Source organism: Sphaeramia orbicularis, chromosome 11, assembly GCF_902148855.1.
Source record: "Sphaeramia orbicularis chromosome 11, fSphaOr1.1, whole genome shotgun sequence".
NCBI classification, from domain to species: domain Eukaryota; kingdom Metazoa; phylum Chordata; class Actinopteri; order Kurtiformes; family Apogonidae; genus Sphaeramia; species Sphaeramia orbicularis.
In genome coordinates this window covers 47,755,591-47,768,049 of record NC_043967.1, presented here as the reverse complement: position 1 = coordinate 47,768,049, position 12,459 = coordinate 47,755,591, and the positions used below count along the sequence as shown (strand labels likewise).

At 34.2% G+C, this 12,459-nt stretch overlaps 1 protein-coding gene across 2 annotated transcripts in view; it reads right to left on the bottom strand.

Moving 5' to 3' along the window:
* LOC115428011 (zinc finger protein 583-like) overlaps window positions 1-12,459 on the bottom strand; it is a 40,872-nt gene that overhangs the window by 17,450 nt on the left and 10,963 nt on the right. Inside the window, exons 3-4 of one of the 2 annotated variants that reach the window (XM_030146779.1) lie at window positions 4,447-5,016; window positions 3,981-4,362 (exon numbers count right to left, since the gene is read on the bottom strand). In XM_030146779.1, coding sequence (XP_030002639.1) covers window positions 4,208-4,362; window positions 4,447-5,016 — 725 coding nt within the window. In that variant the 3' untranslated portion in view covers window positions 3,981-4,207. Of the gene's footprint in view, window positions 1-3,980; window positions 4,363-4,446; window positions 5,017-12,459 lie in introns of those variants that run through there. The other variant, XM_030146778.1, reaches the window with a different exon arrangement.

Sequence of the window (12,459 nt, the reverse complement as noted above, 5' to 3'; positions counted from 1 at the left end):
TGTCTCCTTCTATAGTCGTTCATCTCACTCTGCTGATCATGCCAATCTCTTTTTCAATCAAATTAAATGTCTAATTCCTTGTATAAGCATTGAATTTGCAGAGCTGTGTGATTCCGACATAACAGCTGATGAAGTTGATAAAGCAGTGGTGGGTTTATCCTCAGAGAAGTCACCAGGTAATGATGGTTTCACCTCAAACTTTTAAAAACGCTTTTGGGATTTGTTGAGAAATCCTATTATCCTAATGATGAATGAGGCTACAGATAATTTAACCTTTCCCCCAACTATGAAACAAGGTGTCATCACTTCAATCCCCAAGCCCGGCAAGGACTGCTAAATTTAAGATAATCTTAGACCCATTACTTTATTAAATAGTGAAAAAATTGCAACATTAACTTATGCTAACAGACTGAAAACCAAGCTTGATACAATTACAAATGCCTCACAATCAGGTTTTATAAAAGGCAGATCCATTCACAATAATATTCATCTGGTCCTTCATTTACTGGATTACAAAGATTTAATTGGAGATGATCTATTCATCCCATTCCTTGATTTTTACGAGGCATTTAATTCTATTGAGTACCCATTCATTTTTGAATGTTTAAAGTTACTTGGATTTGGTCAAAAATTCAGGAATATAGTTAAGTCTCTCTATGAAAATACAAAAAGCTCAGTCTCTCTTCAGAGTGAAATATCCCCCGTTTTCCCATCAAATGAGGAGTTAAACAAGGCTGTTCCACCTCTCCTTTTCTGATTATAACTACAAGAGAGATGCTTTCTACTCTCATCAAAAATTCTACTATCATTCCACTGGATGTACTTGGAACCCCTGTCATTATCAGTCACTTGGCAGATGACACTACAATCTTCATGAAATAAGCATCAGAAATTCCTCAAATTCTGAAAACTGAATCCTTCTCTAATGCATCAGGGTTAAAATTAAACCTGAATAAATGTGAGCTTATGTCAATCCACCACTGTCAGTTAACAGAAGCTTATAGTATTCCTATTAAATCCTCAGTGAGGTACTTGGGCATCCATATATCTAAAGATCCCATTGAATCAGAAAACATGAATATATGGTGAGTAATACAGGTGAGTAATATATGGTGTGTAATATATGGTGAGTAATACAGGAATGCCTAAACAAACTTATGGCTCTCAAGAGACATCAGCTTATTTGGAAGAATATTTTTTACCAAAGTGGAGAGTACCTCCAGATGTATCTATCAGACATACTCATTAGATATTCCTAATAGTGCTATTAAAAAACGTAATAAGAGGAATTTCGATTATATTTGGAAAAAGAAAATCCACTACATTAAGATGAAATTACCAAAGAATATGAGGATGGTGGCCTTCAAGCTATTGATTTTGACTCTTTAAATGGAACCTTAAAAAGTAATTGGCTAAAATCTTTTTTGAATTATAATAACTTTTGGTTTCATATCCCCAGAGTCATTTTTAATAAATTGGGAGGTATTGAACTCTTTCTGAAGTGTGACTTTGCCATTTCAAAACTCCCAGTTACATTGTCCAACTTCCACCAACAGGTTTTACTGTACTGGAAACTTTTTTACAACCACAACTGCACCCCACACAAGACACCGATATGGAACAATAGGTACATCGCAATCAGGAGGAAATCATTGTTTAACGTTGAATGGATGGAGAGGAATTTTTGCTCTGTGACTCATTTCGTTGACAGTAGTGGAAATATTCTATCATATGGGAATTTTTGTCAGAAATATGATTTGCTTGCCGCAACAACATTTATGACTCCATTATCAAAGCTATTCCTAATTCTATTTTCTGCATAGTCAGAGGAATCCTCATTGATCCATATCCAGTCAATAAAATAATTAGGAAAATCCTCAACCACAATTCAAATTCCACCCTGTCCTATAGAAATTGTCTTTCTCAATTTTATTCACATAAAGGTATTAGAATTTTGTAAACCCAATATTTAAAGTTTCCTTCAAACCCAAAAGCCAAAGAAATTCATTTCAAAATTCTGAATGGAGTCTATCCCTCCAACGATATGTTAAAACAACGATTTGGTTTTGAAACAAATAACTGTGTTTCCTGTAATGGGACTGAAACCACAAATCATTTATTTTTCCATTGCATGTACGATTTACGATTGGCTTCACACAAACGTTTGCCTTCTTGAAGAATTTTCTGTAACCGACATTACTAATGGACATGTACTGGACAATGTAAAAGACATCTTTTTAATTAATTATGTCATCATTCTGGGTCAATATTACATACACAAATGTAGAAATGTGAAGATGAAATCCACATTTTCCAGTTTCCATAATGAGTTTCTGCTCTGTGAAAACTATCAGTCCCATGAAGAGTAAATCTACATTGAAGCTTCTGTCAATTACTGAAGAATATAATTTGTACAAGCCCTGGCCCCCCACCTCATTTTATTTAAAATATTTTATTTTCTCCAAAATTTGCAGTCTTGATAGTTGTTGATATTTATGTATTTACTCCTGTTTGCACCCGTGCCACTGAATGTTGTACAGATGTCGGATGCCAAGTTGTTTGTATATTTTCAATTTAAAAAAAAAAAAAAAAAAAGACTGCAGCCTGAGTTTTTCCCAAAATGTTAAGCTCATGTTAGTTCCTGTTTTATATCTATGTAATGATTGTAATGTTTCCCAGTAAGAGTTTCTAATTAATTAAGAAAAATAATGTGATACAACTGCAGGTTTTACAATACATATATATACACACACACACATATATATATATATATATATATATATATATATATATATACATATATATATACACACACATATACATATATACACATACATATATACATATATATATATATATATATATATATATATATATATATATATATATATATATATAATATATATATATATACACACACATATATATACATACATATATATATATACATACATATATAATATATATATATATATATAGATATATATATATATATACACATATACATATATACACATATATATACACATACATATATACATATATATATATACATACATATATATATATATATATATATATATATATATATATATATATATATATATACATACATACATACATACATACATACATACATATATATATATATATATATATATATATATATATATATATATATATATATATATATATACATACATACATACATATATATATATATATATATATGAAAGAACCTGAACTAAAATAGACCAACTTAGCAAAATACTAACTAACTGACATATTTTGAAATTGAAACCGTGACATTCAGACATACTACGGAAGAGAGAACTTCAACGGCAATTCGCTCGGTGAGTTTCAAGCTAGCAGATGCTTCAAACAAAACTTGCAAGAGGGAAAATGAGCCACCAAGGGAAAAAAGCTGAATTAAAAAGAAAAGAAATGACTCCAATAAAGCAGAAAAAGTACTGCACATTGCTTGGGGATCACAACTACCAGGGGTATGCACGAGGAGACGAAGTGGAGCCTACCCCCCTAACTGACACACCATTAAATAGCCCAGCAGCCAAGAAAATCAACAACTGAAAAACAGATCTCTCCATGTACTAGCTACAGATGACCATCTTGAAGATGGTAAACAATCGAGCTGATGAACTAGCAAATATGATAAGCAGCAATGCAGCAGATATCAAAGACGTCAAAGTTTCTATAGCTTGCTAATGAAGAAATCAGTGAGATAAAATTAGAAAATGCTGTGCTGAAAAAGCAATGTGAGAAACATCAGGTGAAAACAGAGTCACTGAAGCTATTTATGAAGCTCCATTTAGCTTTACATATTGCTTCAGATAGCTAGGAGACTTTGTGGTTAACATTATTTATTTAGGAAAAATGTACATGTAAATGAATGAATAAATAAAAGTGATGAAATGACACCATGGCTGAAAATGAAACCCACTTATCTGAAAATGCACTTTTTGAGAAAACAAAAAACCTTGAATACAAAATATCAGAAATCAACTTAATGTCTCACTTCACTTGCAGGTACGTCACTGTCCTGATCAGTCTTCAGTCTGCTCATCAGTATCTGCTCCTCCATGTTCGTCTGGATCTAAATTCATTGTTGTGTGAATTTTACTGCCTTGTACAGATCATCAAGTTTTATCTGAACAGGATTTTTATGTTTAAAGAAGTAGTGATTATAAACTTACTGGATGGAAGCCATCTTTCCAATGTGAATTAAAATATGTTTGTTAAGATTCTGTTTATATGCAAAAGCTCTCTTACAAACAGAGCAGCTGTAAGGCTTTTCTCCAGTGTGAACTGTCATATGTTGCTTAACTTCAGATTTACGTGCAAAACCTTTCTTACAAACTGAACAGCAGAAAGGCCTCTCTCCTGTATGAACTAACATGTGGTCCTTAAGATGACTCTTACGCTGGAAACATTTCTTACAAATTGAACAGCTGAAAGGCCTTTCTCTCGTATGAATTGACATGTGTCTCTTAAGTGTACTTTTCTGCACAAAACCTGTCTTACACACTGAACAGCTGAAAGGTTTGTTTGTTGGGTGGACTGTCACCTGTGTGTCCAACACTGACCAAAACTTACATGTTTTATCATCCTCGGTGGATTGATGATGTGTTGTTTGACATGCCACATCACTTATAGGGAAGACATTATTCTGGATGCTGTCTGGTTCTGATTCTCCATAGTCGTCTCCGTCTTCTGGTTCCTCTGTGTCCTCCCGAGTTTGACTTTGATGAAGGTGTGAGGACTGAGCTTTGTCTTCATCATATTCACTCTTCACATGAGGTGGAGTGGATGGGAACTTAGTGATATCAGCCTCCTCTAGCCCTTGAAGCTGTTCTCCCTCCTGATTGGTCCACAGGTTCTCCTCTTCCTTGGTGAGGGGAGGCTCTGGGTCCACCTGGTCCAGACTGGGGCTCCTCTCCTGCTGCTCCAGGGGGAGCTCTTCTTTCACCATCCACAGCTTTTGGTTGAGTGTGGGACACTCTAAAACACAAACACTTCAATCAAACATATTTTCACAATGATGTCACCAAAGGTCAGACATTCACCTTGTTAGAAGCCCTTCCTGTTAATGTACATATTTGCCTAACAAAACAAACCCAGAGCATGCTCTCTTGGGCTGTCTCTGTGGGAGTTTATTTGTGCCTCCAGTCTCTCCTGCTCTCTTCTCTCCTGTTTCCATGTCTTTCCTCCTCTCAGGTGCTTGGTCAGGTGTTCCCCAGGTGCCCACGCTACCTGGAGTGGGCGTGGTCCCAGAGCATTAAAAGACAGGCTCCCAGCACCCACGCTCTCTCTGCTTCTCTGCACCTTGGCCATCTTGCCTTTGTCTCCCTTGTTTGTTCACCCCTTAGTTATTTTTCCACATTTACTCCTATTTTTAAAAATTGTTTGAGCACTCTTATGTAAATAAATCACTTCATACTAGTAACCTTCACGTCCTGTGCTTGTTTGTGTCAAGCTCTCTGAGCCAGGCTTGACAGAAGCCCTTCTTGTTAATGTACATATTTGTTTAACAGACAGAAAGCCAATGGACCAACACGGACACATGGACCAACAGAATTCAATGTTTGTGTCACTCACGGTGCCTCACAGTTTCAATTAAATCTCAGATATCACATTTTGCATAACTACTGAAGTTGAGTTGACAGTTTTAGTTTTGTTTGGTTTTATTTAAATATTCTAATTTTTGTTCAAAGTCAGTGAGTGAGACTCTTTGCTTTTGTGCTTTATATGATGAACGACAGCGCACCAGGTCTACAGTCATTATTAAAACAGGTGTCAATCAGTATCAGTCAGAGGTGACTCTGCATCCTGTTAAACTCTGGGACATTTGTTTCTAGTGGGAATCATTTCAATGCAACACAAAACAATGAATTAGGCCAATCTTTCTCAAATGGGGGTACGCATACCCCCAGGGGTACTTGGGAGAAGCCCAGGGGGTACTTGAAAATTTTTTCGGAAAAATACATTAAACAAGTCATGTTCTGAATACAAAATAAATAATGAGAAATAATGCTGAAATATAGAACACAAAAACGTTTATATATTACAACTGACACTATTTCATTTCAATAGTTTTATTTTTGTATATTATTATTGTCAGTCATCTTGTTTAAGCTTTGATAACATTTTAAGAACATTTATATTTTATGTTATTCAAGATGAGTTTATTTGCGTAATTAAGTAATTATTTATTGTTGATGAAAGGTTAATTTATTCATTAATGACCGTTTAATTTATTTTATCTTATCAATGAAAGATGGCACTTTTTAGTTTATATTTTATGTACTTAATTAGGCTATAAAGACTTGTTATTTTTAATATATTTAAGTTAAATATATGTTGTTGGTTTCCAAAATTTTGTAAAATGAAAACAGACACTTTAGGCACAGGAAATTTTTTTTTTTGCCTAATTCCAATCAAATGTTCCAATCAAAAATAGTGAACCGAGAGTTGGGGGTACTTGGCTAAAAATATATATTTCAGGGGTTACTCCACTGTAAAAAAATTTAAGAACCACTGGATTAGGCAATGGCAGAAGCTTCATTTATACAAAACCAAGTTATGATCAGAAAACAGCAAAGGTAAGACAAAATTTATTATTAATACATCATAATGTGACTTTTTGTCTTGCTCAGTGACTTTTAGCGGAACTGAAATAATACTTGTACTGCTGAATCTGCTAGTGTTAAATTAGTGGTGCAAAGTTTGTCACATTGGTCTTTTGTTTATGAAATTATTCTTCGCATCGTGTAGCATTACCACAGCAACACGGACAGAACAACAGATACCAACCTGATAGTAACAGAAGCTTCAATGTCTGCTCTCCCTCCTGACTGATCCACTCTTCCTCCTTTTCCTCTTTAATGTGGGGGGGTTCTGGGTCCTCCTGGTCCACATGGGGGCTACGTCCCTGCTGCTCTGGGGGAATCAGAATGTCTGCATGACCCAGTGGGAAACACAGACAATCACAGCTGTGACAAAGCTAATTTTCACTGAGCTATTTCACAATGGGAAACATCACTGTCCCACAATAAACAATGGGTCTAGAGCTGCAACCGATTAATCGACTCAAAGTGATCCAAAAAAATCATTCAACCACAATTCTCCTGAATCAAAGCTTTGTTTCCTTCATTTCTCTGCTGTTAAACATTGGTTCCACTGTTGTGTTTCACACGGACGCTTATTGTGATGCACAAAGAAGCTTCAATTCAGGAAAACTACAATAGAATATCTCCCTTCAGTCAATTCGAGTCGATTAATTGAATCGGAACTTTTTGCATTGACTTCAAGCACCTAGTCGATTAATTGGTTGCAGGTCTAAATGGATCTTGAATGGAATGTAGATTAAAAAAAAAAAAAAATGCTCATAAACAGTTTCGCTAGAATGTCGCTCAACATTTAAACCAGGGGTGTCAAACTCATTTTAGTTCAGGGGACACATACAGCCTGATATGATACAAACTGGGCCGGACCAGTAAAATAATACAAATGATTGGATAAGAACTTATAAATAATGTCAACTCCAAAGTTTTGTCTATATTTTTTAGTGAAAAAAATAAAATTCTGTAAGGAAAATGTTTACATCTATGAATTGTACTTGAACATAACATGAACAAATATGAACAACCAGAAAATTCTTTAGTAAAACAAGTGCAATTTTAAGAATATTAAGCCAAAGTTTATCATTTATATATGTGAATCACAACTTACAATCACAGTGGATCTACTAATACACAAAACATTAAATAACAGGGAGAATATTATTAAAATTCCACATATTTCTCTTAAGAAATTTTAGATATTCCCATTTTTTGTAAAAGGCTGGTCTGTAAATATTCTTGTGTAATGTAACATTTTTTACACTAAAACAAAGAGAAAAATACACAGTTTTCATTATTTATAGGCTATGATAGTATTTTTCTGGTCTGATTATTTTTAGATTAAAATGACCTACAATGATTTCAACATCCTTTATTGTTAATATCTTCAGTGTAATTTTTGCATTTCACAAATTCATCCCAAGGGCCGGATTTGGCCCCCGGGCCGCATGTTTGACACCTGAGATTTAAACAATGTTTATACAATTTCTAATCCAGGGAAGCATTTTTAAAACAAAGAAGTTTGAGGTGAACAAACCTGTTTGGTGCACAGTGTCCGGTAGTCTCTGGTTTCTTTTCTTGTGCTTTGGGGAATCACTGAGTTTCTCCTCAATCTCTGCGATGCTTCTTTGAAATACTCCAAATATCTCCTCCGCAGCCGCAGTCAGTATCTGCTCCACCGACACCCTCAGCTTTTGCATTTCACACATTTTACCACTTTTTTTTTTTCCACACACACAGTCACAAACATAAGGAACTTTCCACGACACTGTGTGCAGCCGCTGAACTAAACGAACTCCGAACGTCCGGCAAGATGGCGACAACTGACTGAACAGTGTCTGGAAAAAAGGAAGTTTACGTGGGCCTTCCTAAACTAAATGACGAATGACGTGGAATAACGAATGACCACGTCAGATTTATCGTAACAACTGCTCCTTTGTCATTCGGAATAGTTTGAATGGAATGACAGCTATCATGGGAACGACAGATGACTTCGAATAACGGAAAACGACGTGTCGGTTTACTGGCTGGCCGGCCTCTAGTAAATATAGTGAACAGAATATAGAAGTAAGAGCATTTATGCCCTGCAGTTAGCTGTGGGTGGAGCCCTGGCCTCAGCTGGAAGTGAAGCTCCAGAGAGCTGCGCGAGCCCATCTAACTTGAATTTCAAAATAAAAGCGTTTCCGTATCAACTTGACTGGACTAAAGCGTCCACTGTCGTCTTCCTGAAATATTAAAACCAAGGCATCACGTATGTGACGTCACATTTCTATACACACTGTTGTCGATCAAGTTGGAATAAAATGTTTTCTCTTCCCATGAAATGAATGTGGTATTGTGATTTATTCTTGATAAAGTGTAACTGGATGCAGTTGGTATGTAATCATTGCAGCTGGTCAAAGGTGATTACTGATGTGTATAAAGAGGAAAAAAAGGGGGAATGTATCTGAAAACGTAATTATTCCAACTTTATTCCAACTTTCAAACAGAGTGTGCACAGATCTGTCAGAAGACTGCACCAGAAATGGGAGCCAAAGCTGCTGATGAATCCGTATATCATTCGTTTTTCAATTTAGAAACCAAAAAACAAAACAAAAAAAAAAAACACTCGTTTTTTTGTTTTTCATTTTCAAAACCAGAATGAAAAACTGATAACGGTTTGATTTTCCATTTCCCGAGTGTGTGCTCAAATGAAAAATGGGGGAAAAAAACGGATAACGAGCCGAATTTATTATTGTTATTTTAATTTATTTATTTATTTTTCAGAAAACAGTATCCCGTTAATTCGGAAAATTCCGTTTGTTTATTTTTTTCCCTAGTAATGACTACTTCCGGGTCAGACAACTTTCTTTCCCCAACTTTATCAATCAAAATCTGGTTATACGTTCAATCACTTTCATAGAAAAATACTTATTTTTCCAGACTGAGCAACAACGTCAAACTAAAGTGAACAATATTAGTAAAGAACATCATAAAATAAAATAAGTATCAAAATAAAGTCAGAGGTCTAATCAGGAATCAACATATTCAAATTTTCATAAACAATCAAGGCTCGTTTGGTTTTCACATGTCTCAGTGTCTTTTTGAAGTTTGTTAATTCAATTTTGTAAATTAAGAACAATGGGGGAGGGGTCCTTCACAAATCTACATTTGTGTATAAATTGTTTAGCCATAATAATCAAAGTGTTATACAGAATTTCTCTTTTTCTGTTTTATAACTCTGAATTTAATGTCTTTGTATTCCAGTTTGGGTGATTGAGTGTCCTTCTCAGATGTCCATTCTTGAAATGTTGTCCAGAAAGTCCTGGTGTCTGGGCAGTCAAAAAATAAATGATCTAAAGATTCAATTTCAAATTCACAAAAAACAGTTATTTTTCTCAATATTAAATCTTTGTCTCATAAAGTCATTGCAAGGATGAATATCATTTAGTGTTTTTGTTAGTAGGGATGTAACGATTACCGGTATAATGATAAACCACGGTAAAATTGCCGACAGCTAGTATTACCGTTTAAATTCTAATTATCATGATAACTGTTTGATTACCGCACTTTTCCGGAGAAAACACCAATGTAAAGATATGCTTTTATGTCAAATATTTGAGTATAGTTTAATTTATTACAGTTTTGATTTTATATACCTAATATTTGGAACCAATATTCACTTTTAAAGTCTTTGAAAAGGTTCGTTAAACATCTGTGTTATTTATGCAATAAATTATATACATTTTTCAAATCAGATTTTATATTTTTTGTGTGTTTTTTGTTCTTTTATGTTGATATAGTTGGTTAAAGTAAAAAAAAATATATATATATACAGGTGATATAGATGTTGTGCTGAAAAAAAGATACCAAACATGGGTATAGTAAACATTTCTTTACTTTAGTATATAAAGGCAAAATCAAAAGTTCTGAAAAACAGACAAAATAGGCTCAGACCATTACAGGTTAATATTTAAATGTTTCTGCCAACAGAAGGTACATTGTGCCAATTTTTTTTTTGTTGTCGTTCTTTTCAAAAATACAACCTGGTTAAATTATTTCAGTGTGTGTATCAGTACTTTCTGAACATTTTGAGCACAATTTCAACAATACCATGATAACCATGATAATATGGGTCACAATAACCGTGATATGAAATTGTCATATTGTTACATCCCTAATTGTTATATATTTTGTGTGTTGTGTATCTAAGATTTAACTTTAGAAAGTTTTATATACCTTACACTTGCACATTCTTTAATATTAAAAAGACAAAATTATAACTGCAATATTGTCCTCTTCATGGCTGACTCAGGAAGGGGGAGCAGTTTCCGACAGCGAGTAGAATTAGGTACAACACGGGCTTCTTCTTCTTCTTCTTCCAGGTTTATTTGGCAGTTGGCATCCATTTTAGGAGCATTACTGTCACATACTGGGCTGGTGTGTTATAGACTATGGTCAGAGGGACTATCTATGGCAGGGGTCTCAAACATGCGGCCAGGGGCCAAATGCGGCCCACCAAAGGTTTCAATCCGGCCTGTGGGATGAATTTGCAAAGTGCACAAATTCCAGTCAAGGCTGTGGAACTCATTTTAGTTCAGGTTCAACTACAGACCAATGTGATCTCAAGTAAAATAATAGCATAATAACCTACAAAAAATAATGACTATTTTCTTCTCGGTTTGATGTGAAAATAAATAAATACATAATATTACATTATGACTATAAATAATGAAAACTTCACATTTTTGTCTTTGCTTTAGAGCAAAGAGTAACATTAAATAATGAAAATACTTACATTTACAAACTATCCTGTAACAATAAAATGTGAATAACCTGAACAAATATGAACAACCTGCAATGTCTAAAGAAAATTAAGCACAATTTTAACAATTTTCTTACTGTTACTAAGTGTTTAGTGTCTTTGTAGATCTGATCCATAATGAACATATAAATGATATGTTGGCGCATAATATTGTTAAAACTGCACTTAGTTTTCTTAAGAAATTTAATTTTTCTCAGGTTATCCCCATCTTTTATGTTTGGATAGTTTATAAAAGTAAGTATTTTCATAATTGAATGGGGTTTTTTGCACTAAAACAAAGACAAAAATTTGGAGTTGTCATTATTCTTAGGTTATTATGTTATTTTACTGGTCCGGCCCACTCGAGATCAAATCAGGCTGAATGTGGACCCTGAAACAAAATGAGTTTGAGACTTCTTAACTATGGTGTACGATGGCGTATTAGGGCCACATAATACGTTTTTATTTTCTTATGTCACATAAGAAAATAAAAACACTTGTCACTACGAGAATAAAGTCAATATATTTAGAGAATAAAGTCATTATGTAATGAGAGTAAAGTCGTACTTAAAAACTCATTATTTAACGAGAATAAAATCATAATATTTCGAGAATACAGTCATAATATAATGACAGTAAAGTCGTAGTTTAAAAAAAAACTCATTATTTAACAAGAATAAAGTCGTTACATTTTGAGAATAAAGTCATAATATAATGTGACTAAAGTCGTAGTTTTAAAAAAAACGCATTATTTAACGAGAATAAAGTTGTACTTTTATGAGATTAAAGTAGTAATATTTTGAAAATTCGACAGTTTCCGGTTTTACAGCGAACGCAACGAGAGAAGCAGAACCTTTCACTTCAGTTGGACTCCAAAAGTCGGAGTAGAATCCTCACAGTTTCTTGAGAAACAACAAACCCTTTAGTTCTCTGGTATAACCACCGATAACTCTGCAGCCGACCACTTCGTCAGTTTCTCTTCCACAAAAGAGGTAATTTGCTCCAAATCAGTTCGGTTCTTACAACAAATTCAAAAGTGTG